Source organism: Varanus komodoensis, unplaced genomic scaffold, assembly GCF_004798865.1.
Source record: "Varanus komodoensis strain SLA01 unplaced genomic scaffold, ASM479886v1 scaffold13_3, whole genome shotgun sequence".
Classification (NCBI taxonomy): domain Eukaryota; kingdom Metazoa; phylum Chordata; class Lepidosauria; order Squamata; family Varanidae; genus Varanus; species Varanus komodoensis.
The window spans coordinates 7,265,589-7,284,393 of record NW_025335409.1 but is presented as its reverse complement, the minus strand read 5'-3'; the positions used below and the strand labels follow the sequence as shown (position 1 = coordinate 7,284,393).

The 18,805-nt window shown below is 42.8% G+C and overlaps 1 protein-coding gene across 1 annotated transcript in view; it reads left to right on the top strand.

The window, feature by feature from the left end:
- ABCD2 (ATP binding cassette subfamily D member 2) overlaps positions 1-2,559 on the top strand; it is a 38,562-nt gene extending 36,003 nt beyond the window's left edge. Inside the window, exon 10 of the mRNA XM_044423509.1 lies at positions 130-2,559. Within this exon, the coding sequence (XP_044279444.1) occupies positions 130-340 (211 nt within the window). The 3' untranslated portion in view covers positions 341-2,559. The remainder of the gene's footprint in view (positions 1-129) is intronic.
- Positions 2,560-18,805: the final 16,246 nt, after the last annotated feature.

Here is an 18,805-nt window from a genome sequence, read left to right as displayed (position 1 = left end):
TGCTAAAAACTCCCACAATGATTCCAAACTGGCTTTAAAGAACCTCTTGTTTCTGGTGTCCCATTAAGCGGGGCATCTGTGTCACAGTTCTGAGATAGGTTCCTCAGTGTTTCTTTTCTTGCCCTACAGGAAGTACCACACACACTTGCTCCAGTTTGACGGGGAAGGAGGCTGGCGCTTTGAACAGTTGGACACTGCTATCCGCTTAACCCTCAGTGAGGAAAAACAGAGACTAGAATCCCAGCTTGCAGGAATGCCAAAAATGCAACAGAGACTGAATGAACTTTGCAAAATCTTAGGGGAAGATTCTGTGCTTAAAACAATGGAGAAAGAGGAATAAATGTTTTAGTTTATATCCCCCAATTTTTTAAAAGATATAAATGCACTTTGATTTCTGAGACACTATGGTTTGCATGTACTGTGATTAGCTTAGAGTGTAAGGAAACATAATTGGCAGCAATCTAAATGCTTCGGAAAGCCTTCAGCCTTCTAATGTTAAGGAAGAACATAAATGTGTCCTGTGCTGAATCTTAGTGGGGGGTTATTTTCAGTTGGAAAATAGGGTTCTTGAAAGGATGTCAAAAGCCTCTTGCAGAACTTCATACCTTAGTGCTCTTCCATGTTGGTTAATGCCCATTTTCACCCCTAACATGCTGCTGCTTTGATGCCAATTTTAGGATTTCCTTGTGTTTCACTTTGTGGTCTCAGGCAATCAGGGATCATATGGGGAGCCCTGTGACATCACAGCACCATGTAGCAAATCAGGTCTGGACACATGACTGAGTGCAAGCAAAGCCCTCCCATTCCCCTGACTCTCAATGAAGAAGAAGGAACATAATTACTTTTCCCAATCAACTGGGCTCAAGCTGCCTACACTTACTGCCCACCAACTCTTGCATGGCAACATTTTTGTCCTGTTCCTTCTCTCATTTTGCATTGTTGCACACTGAATACTTAAGGTAAAATGAGGCTGTGGCTGCATATTAGATACAAAACCAAATGTTATGTTAAAGTTTATTTCTATGCCATCTTTCAGCCAAAAGGCTTCCAGGGCAGATTACAAAGGGAAATGCGAATGCAAAAATCAGACAATAAAATATATTTTGCAAAAGTTTGCAGATCACAATAGTACAATAACCTCTTTAAAACAAACAAAAATCCCAATGCATCCTTCTTGCCTTAAAATAAAAGTCTCCCAAAACTGAAAAAGAAAGCAGTTGCACTGTTGCGTAAGGAGAGCAACTTCTTATATGGCTACCAGGAAGTTTGATAGCAGGTGTGAAGACTCGTCCCGATGGAGCACAGCAGTGAAGCCCAGACAACAGCTCCTTATAAATGTCCTAGGAAGGGCAAGTAGAAAGCAAATCCCTGATTAGTCTAAATGCTGCCTCTCCCTCGTCATTGCAAGAAATCCACATTCAGGTGAGCATCCAAGTTGCAGTCATAACTGTGACTACCGCCAGTTCATGCTGCATTACTTTTGCTGGATATGCACTGAAGGGCATCAAAATGTTCATCCACAATCTATCCCGAATAATCAAGGATGCTCTAGGCAAAGTGGCATTGGATAGATTCCCTGTGTGCCTTGGTGCACCTCTAGCATTTGTGGACGACCTGCAGGGCTTATCTTGGCCACACTGGCCCAACCAGCAACCACAGTGCAACTCAACCTCCAGGGCATTGTTGGAAACAAAGGTGGCAGCCAGAAGTTGCTCTTCTGCCCAGCATTTTGAGGGAGCAGTGGTGGTGGTTGGGATTAAGTACACAGAACAGCAGTGGTCCTTGCTTGGAGCTGCTTGAAAAGTGGTGTGTTGGTAAAGTGTAAGTGCCCATCATATTAATTCCCATAGCATTACTCCCAAGGAGAGTCCAAAGTTGCAGACAGCTTTGATGATCCATTCAAAGCAATCTAGCAGTTCTAGCAGTTTTCAGCTCTATCAGAAACAGGTCATTCATAATGACAATAGCTTTTTCTTCCCTCCCCAAACACTTTGCATTATACCCATCCATTTCCTTGTCCAGCTACAGTGAGTATTGAAGGAATGGCAGGTAGCTGATTAAAAAGTGCTGTCTCTATGGCTCCCTGAAGATGCTATGCTATGACCCTGGTCCTGCAGAGCTTGATCAGGGTGGTACCCATTTCTCCTTGACACCTACCTCTTTATGAACAGTTTCGTGCTTGTTTGCAAAAGGAACCCAGCCACTACTGGAAAAGTAGGGCTTCTGCTATGGGGGGCATTGGTAAAATGTGCCTCCATTTTGGCTCAGAACTGGTTTGAATGCTGAAAAGCAAAAAAAGAAATGCATTTTCTCTCTGTGTGTATGAACAAGCACTATACCTTACAGTAGTTCCTAATGAGATTACATACTCAGGTTACTCCTGGGAAGCTGCTTGTGCAGTTAGATTATCTCAATAGATTCTTGCTTGGAAACCAGCAGGCAGAATACGCCCTCCCACCGAATTTCCACATGCATCTGATACGTTTGTTGTGTACAGCAAATGAGCCAGGCATGGAGCAAGGCAGGGCAGGGCAGCAGTGAGTATACACATGCATGAAGAAAGGAATGTGGACTAAGGGGAGGGAAGCAGGAACCTTAATCCACACAAAAGTGCTCTCCCACACTGCAACTGGTAATGTATGCATGTCAGTAGCTGCATTTTTGAAGAAGTTAATGACAGCCAGACTAGAAAATAACTCTCAATAGGGGGTGGGGCGGTGGGGGTTTCTGCATTAAATTCCATGCCCAGAGAAACGGCAAGGGAGGGAGGTATGCAGCATACATCAATGGAAAATATGCCACAGGGCAGAAATTTGGAGAGGGCTGTTTCTCCTTTGCTGAAGGGTGTACATCTGTGCTCTGTATTGCAAAGGGTATGATGTCAAAAGGTCCTATTTCTCACCTCCCTTTTACAGATCGAGTGTGTCATTGCAGAAAGCCCTCAGCCAAATTCTGCCTGGTGTACCACAATGGTAGAATGATATTTGCCCAAACCATCCTTTGGGTTCTATTAATGGCATATGCTATTATGAACTTCATCAGAAACAACAGCTGTACTCTCATCCACCTCTGATGCTGTTGCTTTTTTAAAAATTGTAGTACCTGCCCTATTGTCTCAAAATTCAGAAAACAGAGGTACCTCCAGGAAAAAAAATGGAGGCTCATACTATGCTCTCCTCAGACTGTAAGAATTGTATAATATCTATTTTATAGTCTAATCCAAAACTGATTAAATTGGAATCAAAGCCCGTTGATTTCTATTTAGGTTTCAAATAGAAACTAAATAGAGCTGCAGTTCCCCATCTCTTTGCTACATGCTCCTTGATTATTAATGTGATACATCAGTATGTTACACACATAAATGAGCCAATCCATGCTCCCAGTGTCTAATTAGGTTTTCTCAAACACATAGATTCAAGAAATCTAATCCAGAAGAATGAATTCAGAATTCAACTTCGAGGGAGTGGAGGCAATAAAAAGTGGGTTTGCACATCAGTGGTACTGTATAAATGACATGGGAATAATGCATCAGAAACCTAAATTATATGATCATCCATTAAATGCCTTTTGCTTCCAAAGTAGCATCTGGCCAGAACTGCCATGTTGTGTTATGCATCATCCGGTAGACTTATGTACTGTTACTTGGAACAGGCAGCTGGATCTGCAATGTACTGGAGGTTAAACCTCAAGGGGACTTCCAGATCAGTAGATTCATAGATGATTGTGCTGCAAACATCATGTTCAAATGAGGTTCTTCAGGAAGAGAAAGAGCCCATTGCAACTTGCACAACGTAACAGTGCTTTCTGCCCAAGGACTTCTAACCCTGCATTAGGCTTCCCCTCCACACTCTGCACACCCAGGTGCCCCTGGTCTGCTGCAGAGTCCACAATTGTATATCACCCAGTCTTTCAATGCAAGCTCAACATTTATCCCATCTGGTTCCCCATAAAATGGAAAACCAAGCTCTGATAGTGGGTAGCTTCTTTTTAGCAGAAACTGAATGTTACTACTGGTTTGTCAAGAACATAAAGAATGTGTATGGCCTCAGTCCATGTTTACAGCAAATTCTGTGATCTGTTGCCCTTATAGAAGTTGCAGTCCTGTGACTTAGAATCTCAGAATACTGGAGAAAATGGTAAATGAGAAATGCCTTCCTGGTGATAACTGAGTTTTTCTGAATCCCATGAAACACAAGTTTCTAAGATCATTTCTACATGGGGCATTTACTGTGTGCTCACGATTCCTTACTCACAGGTCTTTCTAGACTTCTTAAATTAGGTCATGATCCTCCAATTTTGCTTCTATCTTTTCCAAGGTAGTTTCTCACTTTTTTGATAGGGAAAATGGGGCATAATATTAGAACGGAGAGAGTGGTGCTTTTTCGTTATGTATTTGTATATCCTGTCTTAACACAGTTTTACCTAGAGAGTATTTACTTATATTTATATCCTGACTTTTTTTGTCTTGCAAGGAATCCAGCTCAGTTTACATAATCTTCCTTCATCTTTCCATTTTATCCTCACACCAATTGTGTAATGTAGGTTGAATGATTGTCCTGAAATTACCCAGTGAACCAAGCAGGGGCTAGAACCCAGATTCCCTGAGTCCCAGTCTAACACTCCAACCACTGCACCACGCTGGTTGTCAAAATGTGGCAGAAAAGCAGGAAAGGAAGAGATCTTTGTACAGAGCTTGGATTTCAATGCTCCAGTGAAACTGAAGGTAAATTAAGAGATTAACAGCCTAATGCGGAAAAGGCCTGAATAGCTGCAAAGGTCTGGGATAGTTACTTATTTATATCCTGCTTTTTTCTTATAACAAACTCATAGCGGCTTACATCATTCTCCTCCTCCTGCTCTCTATCTTATCCCCACAACAACAACCTTGTGAGGTAGGTTAGGCTGAGAGTCTGCGACTGGTGCAAAGTCACCCAGCTGGCTCCATGGCCGAGCAGGGACTAGAACCCAGGTCTCTGGAGTCTCTGACCTGCACTCTTCACCGCTACACCACACTGACTCTCTTTCAGCTAACAAGTGATCTCAGATTAGCATTCTTAGAGGACAGGTTCCACTTAGCTCAAAATTTACCTTAGCTGCAAGTCCTTTCAGTGACTTCCTTCTCAGTATCATCCCGACCCCCAACCGATATGGGGATACTGCTAGTCCACTGAGCACAGGTATTGCATGGCTTGTTGTGATCATAGCACAGGCAAACCACTGCTCACATGTGAGGTATTATGCACTGAGCACCTAAAAGCCTAGCATGTGCAGCACAGGGGGTGGGCTACCTCCAATTATTTGCAGTTGACCACCTTTTGCAATGGTTTGACCCTGCAATTTAGTCATCTTAGGGTGCAATTCTATGCATGCTTAGAGAGAAAAAACCCCCACAACTCCCAGCCAGCCATGCCTTTCTGTACAGGCAACTCATTCTGTATTCCAACATCCAGATGGACTAGGAAGAAGACTATTGGGGGCACTTTCTTGATTTAATTTTTGGCTCCAACTTTGGGGTGAATCTGTGGAAAAGTACCTGCCTCAAGCTTCTTGTAGCCTTCTTCAAAGAACACACATTCTGTGATCCCAGTTTTACCCATTCGGGCAGCAGTTCTGTTCTGGGCCTCGCCACAAATCCGGTCAACTTCTATTCTAATGCTATTTTGTTTTTCTCTAAAGTGCCTTCTTCTGAGTACAGTGATGTTTTCACATAACCAGACAGGCACTGTTCTGTGAGAGCATGACTTCAGGGAAGTTAAGCTAATGGAGAATGAGGGCAGGGCTTCTTGAAGAAGTATATTGCTTTCACTCTGAATTCGCTTAATATGCGTTCACTGATAGGATGTCACTGTAACCAAGCAGAGGAAGGGTAATTCTAAAATATGTTTTAACTGTGTTATGAATGGATGACAAATGCTTCGAAAAGGAATGTAGGCTCATTTTTTGGGGGGTGTGGGAGGCATAAAGTCCTACAATGTTTTCAGATGACCACAGTATCTGTTGGAGCACCTCTCCCAACCGCAAATGACTTGAACACTACACTCACCCGCTGGGGCCTTCTTCCAAGTGCCAACTCTGAGTGGGGGTCAGAGGCTGACAATAAGGGGGAAGACTTTCTCTGTGCTAGCCCTGCTCCCCGCAACCTTTAGAGCAACCTCCCTGCTGCACCACGTTCAGACAGCCCTTTATGCTGAAGCCTTCAAGACCTGCTTGGTTGCCCAGTGGCCCTGAGGGGGTTATCCAGGTGATTCTTTGCAGGGTCTTTTTACTGTATATTTTAGCCAGTGTAAATTCATTGTAAATTCATTTGAACATTGTTGTTTTTATGGCATTTGTATTGTTTTTTATTGTTTTGTTTTATATGATGTTGCAAACCACCCAGAGAACTTCGGCTGTGGGGCAGTGTAGAAATGCAAATGATAATGATGATGTAGCCAATGGCCTATCATCAAGTGGTCCAAGAAATTCAGGGGAGCTGCTGGCTGAGATTATGGTTTTCAGAAATACACCGTATGATGTATGCTGAATAGGAAAATGGGGAGTGCACTGCTTGCCACTGACTGCAGGCCAGCACAATGTCAGAACACATGGCCTCTGCAATGTCCTTTGGGTGGCCAGAGAGATGCTCCTGATCTGGGTTACCTTTTTACTCTTCCTTCACTGTCAGTTGAGAGATCAACCCAATGCATCTTACCAGGCATGACTCATAGCCAGGGTGTGGTGAGGAGCATTGGGATGTATCCAGCCATGCTGGCTGGGGCATGTTGGGAACTGTATGGACTTTTTCTGCCTAACATGCATAGGATCATTCCCTTACTATACTTGAAGTGGGGTTCATTTCAAACTTCAGGGAGGGAGGATGACCACATAAGCATCAGCAGCCATGTATTGATGTGAGATACCACTTGATTCTCCTAAAAGGATTACCATATCTGGCACAGGAGGAATTCTAATTCAAGAAAAAGGTAGGCCTTAAAGATGCTATGATGCCACTGCTATGTACAGCAGCCAAACAGTACAAAAATACATGCAGAACCAGTAACTCAAGCACCCGATTGCATCCCCAGACTATACACCAAATCATTTCGGGCTGTGTAACCTTCTGCAATAATGAACGAGGATTAAATGTCCCTTGAAAGATGGGACCCTTGCAGACCCTTGAAAGATGGCATCCACACTAAGGGAATGCTAAGAGTATGCATCTCCGAGATAAGTGATTGTTAGAATGCATTAAAGCACAAAGCTACACATGCTTAGACAGGAACAAGGAATTCTTCTGCTGATTGCACATTTAATTAATGTTAGTATCTCCTTGTGTTTAAATTTTGCAGTACCATCTTCAGTCACCAGGTGGCAGACATCCCTAACAAAAGTAATACAAACACAAGGAATTGCTGTGCTGGATCAGACCAAGCTCCATCTAGTTGAGCATTCTGTTCACACAGTGGCCAGCCAGCTGTCCACAGGAAACCCATAAGCAAGACAGTGAGTTGTAAACAACAAAACAGAAACAAAAAGGCAGCTGCACCAATGCCTATGGTTTCGGAAGCTGTCTCTAAGTAGTTCTAAGAATTGTTTAGAAATTAATTAGAAGTTCCTGATAAGAGACATTCTCACAATGTGTTGGGGACCACAAACATGAGTGCAGAGGTCTTTTTTTGTCATCCCTAGCCAGTGCATAGCCTTGCAGTTCATACAGTTGGAAGCCAGTGGCAAGGAATCTGATGGACAGAGTCATATTGCCCTCTTATGCCTGCTGAGGGGCAGCCTGCCCTCAGCCCCTTCTCACGGAGCTATAACTGCACCAGGGCAAAGATTGCACCCAAAATTGCCAGTGGGCATGGCTTTGGCCAGATGGAACAAGCATGAAGCTGCCAATGCTGCCTGCTGCATAACTTTGCTCGAAGGCTGCATAACTTTGCTCAGAATAAGCATTTTAACCAGTGTGAATCTGGGTATGTTCATGGGTGGAATATCAAATAGAGCACCTTTTCAGCAGCGACCCCAGGACTTGGCAATTCCCTGCAGTGAGAGATCTGCCTTGCCTCTTCTTTGACGGTTGCCAGCTAAGATATGAAAACCTTTTCTTTGGATTGATGGATTTTTACTGCTGCTTTGATTCATTTTATCTTTCTGGGTTTTGCTGCTCTGCTTCTTCTGTTCTGTGTTTTACTCTATCTTGTACTGTCTATGTTTGTGTCTGTACATCTGTATGTAAATGTCTGTGAGTGGGTGTGTATGCATATGGATATGAGAAAGAGAAAGATGGATATTTTTGGAAAGGTTGGAAAGGAAGGCGGAGGGAGAGACTGTTACAACTAACCACAGATCATTTTATTATTAAACCTTACTGCAGTTAGCAGTAACTCTTTATGGTTTATACATACTGTTGAACACTCACTGTTGATCAGGGAAAGCACAAGCAAGATGGGCCTTTTTCAGATAATGGTTTGATATTTAAGCAATGTCAGTTATTAAGAGACTTTTAAAAGCTCTTTTAAAGCATGATCCTACTTCACTGTTTGAACACTCTCAAATCAGTAGAAACTGCATCCAAATGATCAAGGCACCAAATGGATTGTCTTACAGAAACTGTAATAATTATTCCCTCTTCTCCCTAACTTGATTAAATATGTCTGAGCTTCCAAACAGTCAGAATTATCATAGTGCATGTGTTTAAAATCTCTATAAAGATGATGAATCGATATGAAATCAAAGTAAATTGCTACATTTTCCTGTTTATAAAGTTTGGAAAGAAAGGAACTAGTTTTATTTTGGTTTAATTAATACTCTGGGAAAGATGACAGGTTTTGAAGCAATAAATTCGCTTTATTAAAGCTGTAATTTAATTCAGTGGTAAATAAATTATGTTGTACTTTCTGTGATATAGCAATGTTTATTAATCATTTGAGAAATGGGATAATGGCTAAACAGGTTGGATGAGGTTTGTTGTTGTGACACAAGAAAACCACCTCAGCCTGTTTGGCTCTGTAATCTCAACGACTGCACTATATGCCGTTTCAGTTGTTGAAAATGATGAGGTAAGTTTTACAACACTATGGGCTAAGGTTAGACAGCTCTTTACTGACCCCTAGCCAAGAGCTGCCAGAGAAATACCCAGCAGATAACTCCTCTTTAACTGCAATGTTACATTAACTTCCTGTTTAAAAAAAATCAAAGCCAAAACTAATGGCATTTAATAGTCCCATAGGACAGGAATTGCAAAAACAAAATGCTTTAAAATATTAAAACTTTACAAATATATTGCAGTGCTATTGAGCTGTGAAGGATTAACAACAAAAATGATTTTCTTTAAATTAAAATGAAATAAATTAAAATCAGCCTGTAAAATTTACTTCTAAGAATAATGGTAATAGTGAATAATGATCATTTTCATTTAGACTGCCTCTGAGATGTACGGGATAAAGGCATTCAAGAGAAAAATCATACAGATGTATGAAAATAGGCAATAAATATACAATCAAATACTCAAAACTGCTATAAAACAGATTTTACCTATAAAACCTGCTACCCAGAGATTATTGGAATGTGATTAGAACAATTCAGAGTCTTCCTGACAATCTGTAAAAGAGGGTCTGACAGACCCCCCAATAGAAGCTAATAATAATCAGTAAGGTTCCCTGACGAGAACAAATGACTTCAGCATGACTGGGCCAAGACATTGCACTGCCTGTGGAAAAAGGCAACATGGTTGCCCAGTTCCACCTGCAGCAGCTGGATGGATTGATCATTGAATCTTACCTCAACACTGGCAATGGGGCAGGATCTTCCTTCAAAGCCAAGGGCAGCAGGCATAGTTAGGGGGTTCAGAGCAGGCTTCTTGGCACAGATGGCATTGTCTTCCAGCACAATTGCTTGCCACTGTTTGCTCTGTTGCCCGAGGTGACCACTCCACTCTGCCTTATGGCAAGACCAGGCCCTGTTCAACCTGCTGCTTAGCTTTAAAAACAGCTTTAGCAAGGAGAAACAGTTAAAAGGTTTGTACATAGTATTTCAGGAATGTGATCTGAAGCAATCACATCTGGAAACCTATGACAGTAGTGTTTGTAGGAACATTTAGTCTAGGTGGAAAAACAGCAGGTTGCTGCTTCTTGATTTATCCAGACTTTCCCCATAGGGATCTGATTCAACGTTGCCCCTGAATTAGAATTTTCAGGGTGCTGCAAATCTTGGCCTTAAAATCTGAGCAACTCCTCTGATGGGAAGGATCTCAGCCTTAAGTCTTCCGAGACGAAGGAAAGAATTCAAGAAGAGGGCCTGAATCAGCACATATACCCCCAGAGAAATGAAGGCCAACCATGCTATCACTCATAGTGTAAGTCTAAGCCTCTGAACAATTAGGGTCCAGAACAAGATCAGGCTGGAGTTCAAAGCACTTCCCTGCACTCAGAAATTCCAACATCCAAAGCTCCAAGCTTTTGGAATCTCAACATCATGTAAGGCATAGGAATGACCAGAAGTCAGGAATTAGCCCCAAGCTGTGACCTGTGCGCCTCAACAAAGACTGCAGTGTGCCCAGTTGGGCTCAGACAGTGGTAGATGCACACAGCAAAGATACAGAGAGATGAGAGATGCTCCTAGCTCTCAAGACTATGCGCACTTAAAAGTGAAGGTTTGTCCATACTAACTTTCCTCCGAAACCACTAACTGACAGTGGAGCTAGCCCCTCCTCAAGGTCCTTTCCCACCTTCACGTTGTCCTTCCGCCCATTAGGAGTGATGCTTCAACTTGAATGACACCCCTTGCGTCTCCTCTTAGGTTCCCACAGAGAGAAACTAATAACTCCTCCTCAAGGCTGAAAGCAGCAGCTGGACTGGCGCTGCTTGGCTCCCCGCCGCTGCTTTCTTGTCAGGGCAGTGACAAATAATGTGACAGATAAAGCAGAGCTGACTGACATTCTGGAGGCCATCTAGGCCTGCGTACCATTTGGGATTATTTCTGACTGGTTCCTGACTATGAATGAGGAGGCCCGCTGTGTGACTGGCACTGAAGCCTGACATGGCCATCCATGAATAAGGAAGGATTTGACACAAGCACACGCCATTTTTTTTCTGCCTGACGCCAAAATGGTGGCAACAGCAGGGAGCTAAGTCTCTTGAGCTTGTCTTTTTCCGCTTTCCTTCTTTTTTTTATCAAACACAAGAAAATCCTTTAAAGTACAATCCTTTTACTGGAAGTAAACAGATTATAGAATAGTATGAACTCTAAATAGCTTTCTACCAGAGTTGAGGGAAGTGCATCTGCCCATATAAGGAGTTACTTCCAAACTGGAAACTTCCCTCTGTCCCTCCCTTTCAGGGTGGCTGTTGCTGCCTGAGGGCAAGATGGCAGGAACACCTGAGACCCTCTACCTAGGCAAGTCATTTCTCATATCACCGCCTCACTGGATCAAGGACTGGGTCTTGCATCTGCTTCCACTCTCATCCTGAAAACTCTTCTGCCCCTACCAGAGCAGGCTGATTCTCAGGCTAAGTTTAGGGAACCTCAAAACTTTAATGCCCTCCCCTGCGTCTTGCGCCTCCACCTCTTCTGCAGAATCAGACAAATCTATGTATCCTTGTAAAGAGCAAGAGGCAGGCCCACTCACTATGCTAAGACAAGATTTATATGTACTGAAGGAGAGAGAAACATGGCTATAAGGGCCATGTGGTGATGAGAGGGTGGCCAGTTGTGCAACACACCACAGTGGAAATGTATCACCAAAAAAAGTCAACAGTGACTTGTATAGTATTTGTACCTGTTCATGTTCAGGTATCAATCCAAACTTACAAACAAATGCTATGCTTGGAACAGAGCTATGATGCCTCTCATCAGAGTGAGAAGCTGTGCACCTACTCAAGCTATAGCCAGGTTCCTGGGCAACTTCAAGAGTCCAGTTTGATCTTCTGAATATGGCTCCTTAGCTTTAAACTGGATTTGGACTGGAGAGCCTTTCAAACAGAGTTCTGTCAAGATGAGTGGATTTTGTTCAGCCCATTCCATGTTTTGTGGATTGTTATGTATCTCGAATTCCTTCATCTGCCCATTGAAGGAACTCGATTTTTTAAAAACAGAATTTTATTCTACTTGCACCAATTCTTATCAGAGCTAACTTTGCACTAATTCAGACTAACTAATACACATTACCAAAAGTGTACAGCAATGCTGATGTGAACACATGTGAATGAACTGATGTGCATTAGCTAATGTGCACAAACATGCATTAGGGTTGAGGCACAGTTGCTCCAATGCACATTAGTTAGTGCAAATTAGTGCACTACCACCAAATGAAAAAGCTGTCTGCAAGTCCATGGAGCCTGTGTGACTCAGAAAAATCTGGTCCATTTCAGATTCCACAGGTTGGATTCCTAGAAATCCAAGCTCATTTAAATCCAGTATAGCTTATTCCAATATTTATAGTCCTCTGAAAGACTTTCAAACCATGCACTGCCCATTATAGAGTAGCACATCATCCATTCTAGGTGAGGTTTCAAACTTGGTGGTATGAAAAGCTTAGGTTTAGAGAAAACTTGCATTTAAAATATATTGAAGCTTTGAACTGCAGTTATTTGTAAAGCAACTAGTGATGCTGTTGAAATATGCAGCAATATTTGAACCCTTGGGAGCTGCATTTTGAAATATCTGATTAAGTTTTCTCTCTGTATTCAATCCTGAAGTATGGGCATGCCCAGAAATAAACTGTTTTTTTAAAAGATACTTAACAGGTGGATTCTTCACAAAATTGTAGAAGGGAAATGCAATTGAAGAGCAGGTGTTCCAGGTGCTGCACTAGATGCTAAAGAATCCTGCAGCTTCTTGTATGGACTTGTTGTAAACCAGGTGTTCACACCATTTCTGCTTTCCCTATGATGACTGTTGCAAATACATGCTGTAAACTTTGGAGATTAAGCAGGTGTGCCTTGTTGGAAACAAACCTTATGGTCTAGCCTGCAGAAGCAGGTGCATAGCAGCCAGCTTATTAAATCAGAGAACTGGGTTAAAGGAAGAAGTATGTTGACTGACAGAAGGTCTGATCCAAGATCTCATGTTCAATGTTACAGAACAATTACTCATGAGCAACAGTATCTCTGGGAAGTAAGTGAAGTACAGGACGTTAGTGCCCCAGCTGCGATCAGGAAGCAAGTCTCTGATCTTGCTGAATCAGAGGAGGTGGGCATAATGCAGCTGTGCTGTACACCTGCAGTTCATCACCTTTAAATACAATTCTGTGTTCATTGGACAAAAAGCCCGATTCAGAACCTGACAAAAATGCTAAATAGGAAGAGAAAATGGTTTGCAGCAACCCAGTGTAAATATCGGCATCAAAGTTCACTAGATAAGAAAGATATGCCATCTGATCCTAGTGATTTTCCAATACTCAATAAACCTTTAAAAATTTAAACATGCCTTTTAAAAGAGGAATCAAAGTTATATGATGCTGTTAACTCTGCATCTGAATCTTGTGGGACTGGCTGAGCTTTGACTTAAGGCACAAATCTGTTTTCAGCAGTGTTGAAGCTCTGATGTGGTTTGGCTACCCAATGCACATGTTGTAACTTGACACGGACAACACTGTCACGCTTCGGTATTATGGCATTGGATTACTGCAATAGTTGCTTAGCCACTATTGAGGTTTCCAGGCTCTCCAAAGAGCAACTCCACATCATATAGGTCCAATAGGGTGTCTGAAGGCCAACGGAATAAGCCTCAATGCGATCTCCGCAGTCACTGTCTCAGCAGTTATCAGCAATTGTACATCATGGATTTAGTTTAGAACCACCCTTATATTTCTTTCTTTCAAGAAATGGATCTCCTTTTTTCATTTAATTAAATTAATAAATAGATCCCAAAGCAGTTTATAAAATAATATAATCATAAAAGATAGTAAAGCCAGTCACTAAAACAATGGCACAATATAACTTCCCCTTAATGAGGGGCGACTTGATGGTACAGGTAACTAGCTGTGCGGGAAATGCCTGGGCAAACAAGGATGTCATCCATTCTCGAAAGAAATGCTCCATGCTAGCCCACTTGCTCTCAGTGGGGAGGTCATTCCGCATTGCAGGTGCCACAACTGAGAAGGCCCTCTTTCCTATGAACCTCAAAAGGCAAGGTCTCCTCTTACAGATGCAGAGATTAGGGAAATCTTAGAAGAAAGGTGGTCCCTGGGATAATCTGGTCCTGTGCTGCTTAGAACCTTAGAAGAACCTCAATAACATTCCATGTGGCTAGCTAGCTCCTTGGCAGCATATGTCTTGTTTGCCCTAAGCATTTAGATGCAGAATTTCATCTTTTGAGAAGTCCTGTAGACATGCATTGCTCTCAACTGGGTTTCCCTACCTGAATACAGTTGCCCAAGTTTTGCTCACACAATTTTTTCTCTGCCTTTGGGCCCAGGTGACCCTCAGCCCCCAAGCGTGCCATTCGGCTGGACATGGCCCACTTGGGCCCACCCGACAGCCTCTTTCTCCTGCTCAGCAGCTTCCTCTTCATTCTGTTCCATCTCCTGCTTGACACACTGTACCCAGTGGTCCCACCTTCTTGCAGCTTCTTTGCCTCCTTCCTCAATCGTGAATATGCCCAAGGAATTCCCATTCCTTCCATTTGTAGTTCACCTGCTAGCCTTGGAGCCCTCTTCTGGCTGATTCCCTCATGCCCACAGGCCCCTGCCAGTGGAAATGGGTATTGCAACATGGTCTGGAAGGGTTCCACTTAATAGCAACTCCATGGAAGGGCTTTACATGGCAGCAATTTCTGTTGTGTCAGGATGCTGCAAAGGTAAGAGTTGCTGCCATATTGCCACTGAGATGCTATGCTCCAGCATTCCTCAACTGCCTGCTTCCCAGGCACATTGGACTACACTTCCCTGCATGGATCTATCCCATGTATCTGAGGGATGGCACCTCTTTCTTCTGGCATGGACAACTTGTGGCCTTCCAAAAGTTTGGGCTACCACTCCCATTGTCCTGGCCATCATTGCCTGTAGCAAGGGATAATGGGAACTGTAGAACAAAACACCTGTAGCTCCAGTTCCCCACCCCAGATTAAAATGTACAAAGGACCATTGCCCGATGATAATTTAAGATGATGAACTTGCAGCCACTTGAGATGATAGGCAGGAGTCAGGATGCTTATTTATTCCCACAGCCATACCTGATTGGAAAGCAGACAGTGATAAAATCTGCTGTCGACTTCACAGAAGTCTAGAGATGAAGAACATAGCAGGTGCTCTCAGGGAGCCCGTGGTAGCAAATTACCTCTTGACAAAAGATCATTTACATTCATTATGCTATGAATACATCAATTGTGTGTTAATACAACCTTATTTGCTCCTTCTTTGTGCTTTGTTTATAATAGCTTTATATTTATAATGATTCTTCCATACCTCCTTTCTCAACTCCTGGCCGAAACACTCCCGCATAGACTCCTTTGCTGATCTCACTGATTGAAAAGCTTGCTCCAGAAACTTTGGCTTTATGAAGTTGGAGGGTCCTTCCCTAATCTGGGGCAGGGGGTTGTGAGACTGCAAATCTCACCCAAATTGCCCACTGGCTGAGGATGATGGGAGTCACAGTCCAACATAACTAGAGGGCAGGGAGTTGGGAAAGGCTAGACTGGGGCAGCATCTGTTAGATGCAGGGCTTTGGCTGAGTTGGCCTTGAGGCTGTGGAATGACGTGCCAGAGGTTGTTTGTGGTAGCGCTTCCCTCCTTTACAAGGAGTATTTGGACAACAATGCTTAAAGGTATGGAATGTGGCCAGGCGAGTCTGGCAGGAAAGGTAATTTTAAGAGCATCTCTTATTCTAGTGGATTAAAAAAATACGATGGCCACAATCTAATCACAAGTAAGCACAGTTAATACCTACTGATTTCAATGAAAGAGCTAGGTATTTGCTTCCGTTTCTCCCCTTGGGATCAAAGAAATGGTAAAAGGCCTTAATTTACACAAAACATTATATCCCATTTTTAATTATTTTAAAGTCTTTTTACAGTTTGAAATGGGGGTGGCTTAGGCTAAAAAAGGGCAGGGATATTTATTAAATCAGATCAAATGGTATATAAACTGCAATGGCCATGTTTATGTGAGTTTTCTTTAATCCTCAAGTTGTCAGCAGGATTCTTCTTCAGTAGAACCCCATCCAAGAAGCTTTGCAGTCCTGATTAAGGAATGGGGAACAATCAATAACAAGCATTGTATCCTTGCAAAGCCACTTTGGTCAAACAAAGTACACACACAAACACACACACTTAATGCTTGCCGGGTCAAGCTACTACATTTTTGCTTTCTGTGAGAGTGCAAAACAAATGTCTAGGTGCTGTTCCAGTCTCTGCCTGGCCTATTTATATCCCATAATCATATTACAGGGAATTCTACTCCTGACTTAATCTACATTTATATGGGCACCATATGGCAGGCTGAGGAGGGCTCTAGGTTTCTTAAGAACATCTTTGTTTGTCTGTGTTACAAGGGGCAAAAGAATCGGGGTAATGTATGTAATCTGCACATTACAATCACTGTGGAAAAGACAAGTTCCCTTCCCTTAGCACACAATTATTTCCTGTTCTAAATACATAAATTAGGAGAGTAATGGTTATACAAACACATCTTTAAAGATCCCTGGCCCAATCAGACAGGCTCCACAAACAACATTCAGTGAAAATGGAAAATGGGAACACTGAATAATCAGATGAGTTTAGTGTAAAAAATATTTTTATCCCTTATGGCAAAGCTTTGCTCAGACAACCTACCCATTAAATGTGACAGAAGGCACAGGTTCATACATGGCTTGACACAGAAGAATATTGGAAGTGCTGAAGATTTTTGCCTATATTCTTAAAAAAGGAAAAATCTCTCCCCAGTCTTCTCATATCTGGTTTACTGAGCCAGTTTCATTATGTACTTTATCTAGGCACTTGCTGCAGCTGAACTCTTCATATTTTGTCCATTCTGATTGTCCTAATCAATATATTTTATGCCACACAGCTCCCATAGATTATAAAGGATTAACAATCAAGCCATCTGTTGGGAGGGCAGAGGTGGTATAGCTTAATACAGATTTATTCATTATTCTTTGTGGAGAAAAGCTTGTCCATGGCCCATATCTAGCCCAATTTGGGATTCTTGAGGTGGTGATGTCTACTTTTTTAGGATGATTTATTGTTTGATAGTTGCCCGCTTCTCTGTGTTTCCCTCTCCTAAGCAGTTGAAATTCCTCCCCTAAAGCTCTGTCTATAGTGATAAGGATTTTAACGGATTCTAATGTAAGGCATTTATTATGTGCTCATGAGTCTCTGGGTGCTTAACATGACTTTGGCATTCTCCAGAGCCTCTTCCATGCTTTGAAACCATTTCCACAACTATGTTTAGATCAATAAACATCTGATCCTATCTGGAAATGGTAGAATGAACCAGTATTTGTTGTATTTCTGCTATTCTGCAGTGCTGCTTAATGGCTGTGTTACAGAAAATGTAGAAAGGAGGGGGGGAGCCCCAGGAAAAAGCAACCCTCCCCCCCACACACACACACAGAGGGAGGGAGAGATCTGAACTTACTCCTGCAAAGAATCCAAAGCAGAAGCCATGGTAAAGTGGTGGGTTAAAAGCTTCATGTGGAGAAGCCCCAAGCTTAAATATGTTGGTGTTTCAGCCAAAAGAAGTTTCGCACCCCTGATGTGGAGAAAAGCTTGCCTTTTACAGTTTATATCCAAATCTTTCCACAGAAATTGTCTGTCATTTCTTTGTGTTTGTTTCTTTGTTTCTGGTTTTCTCATTTCTCAGAATGACAGTGTGTGCATGTGTATGAGCGCACATTTATTTTTTATTTATTTATTTTCCGATTTATAGCCTGCCTTTTTCCTACAAAGGACTCAAGGCAGCTTACATCTCCTCCTCCATCTTGTCCCCACAACAACAACCCTGTGAGGTAGGTTGGGCTGAGAGTCTGTGACTGGCCCAAAGTCACCCAGTTGGCTCCATGGCTGAGCGGGGACTCGAACCCGGGTCGTCTGAGTCCCAGTCCCATGCTCTTAACCACTGTGCCACACTGCACACACACACAGAGGCTTGTGGGTTCATAAACGGTTAATATTTTCTCCTCAGTAATATTCAATAGAGGCACGTCAGGCACACCAATGTTATTATGCCCCTACTGCAGATGAGAAGGCTAACAGTTCATGGTATTGTGTCACCAAACAAGGCCATGCCAAGATTTAAATTGGGTGTTTGCAACTCGCCCTCTTCCAGTTATATGCATTGGATGTTCGTCCTACTTAGAGTAGACCCATTGAATAAATGAGACTTCAGCTAGACTAAGTTGGATATAAACTTTAGGCGCTATATGACAACCGCTTCCAGAGCAGCTTTCTTGGTGAGATCTTCCTCCTCTTTGGTTAGCCATATTTCTAGTTTACTTTTCAGGGCAGGAGAAGAACACTCCTAGTGGGCACCCCCCCCCCCAGCGAGTCTATCCTCTCAGCTCCAAGGCCACCAACTGCTGTGACTTCCCTCCTCTTTCTTGTCCTTGCTACAGCTTCCTTGCTTCCCATGCAAAGACCCGGTGAGCACAGAGTTAAAGGCATCTGGTATGGCTCCTTCATATCCCCACTCCCATTTCAGCAGAACGAGAGGCAGGTAAACAACTAGGTTGCGATGATGTAGAAGAGAAGTAACTACATGGCCCTCTTTTCAGTGGGCGGCCACCTGCTGGTGTGTGGACTCACGGTGGTTACCCTTGATGCCATGCTTTGACGTTTGGACCCCCATAAAATTCCACGAACCAGAGGTACAGGATGGTGGCATGATAAGTCT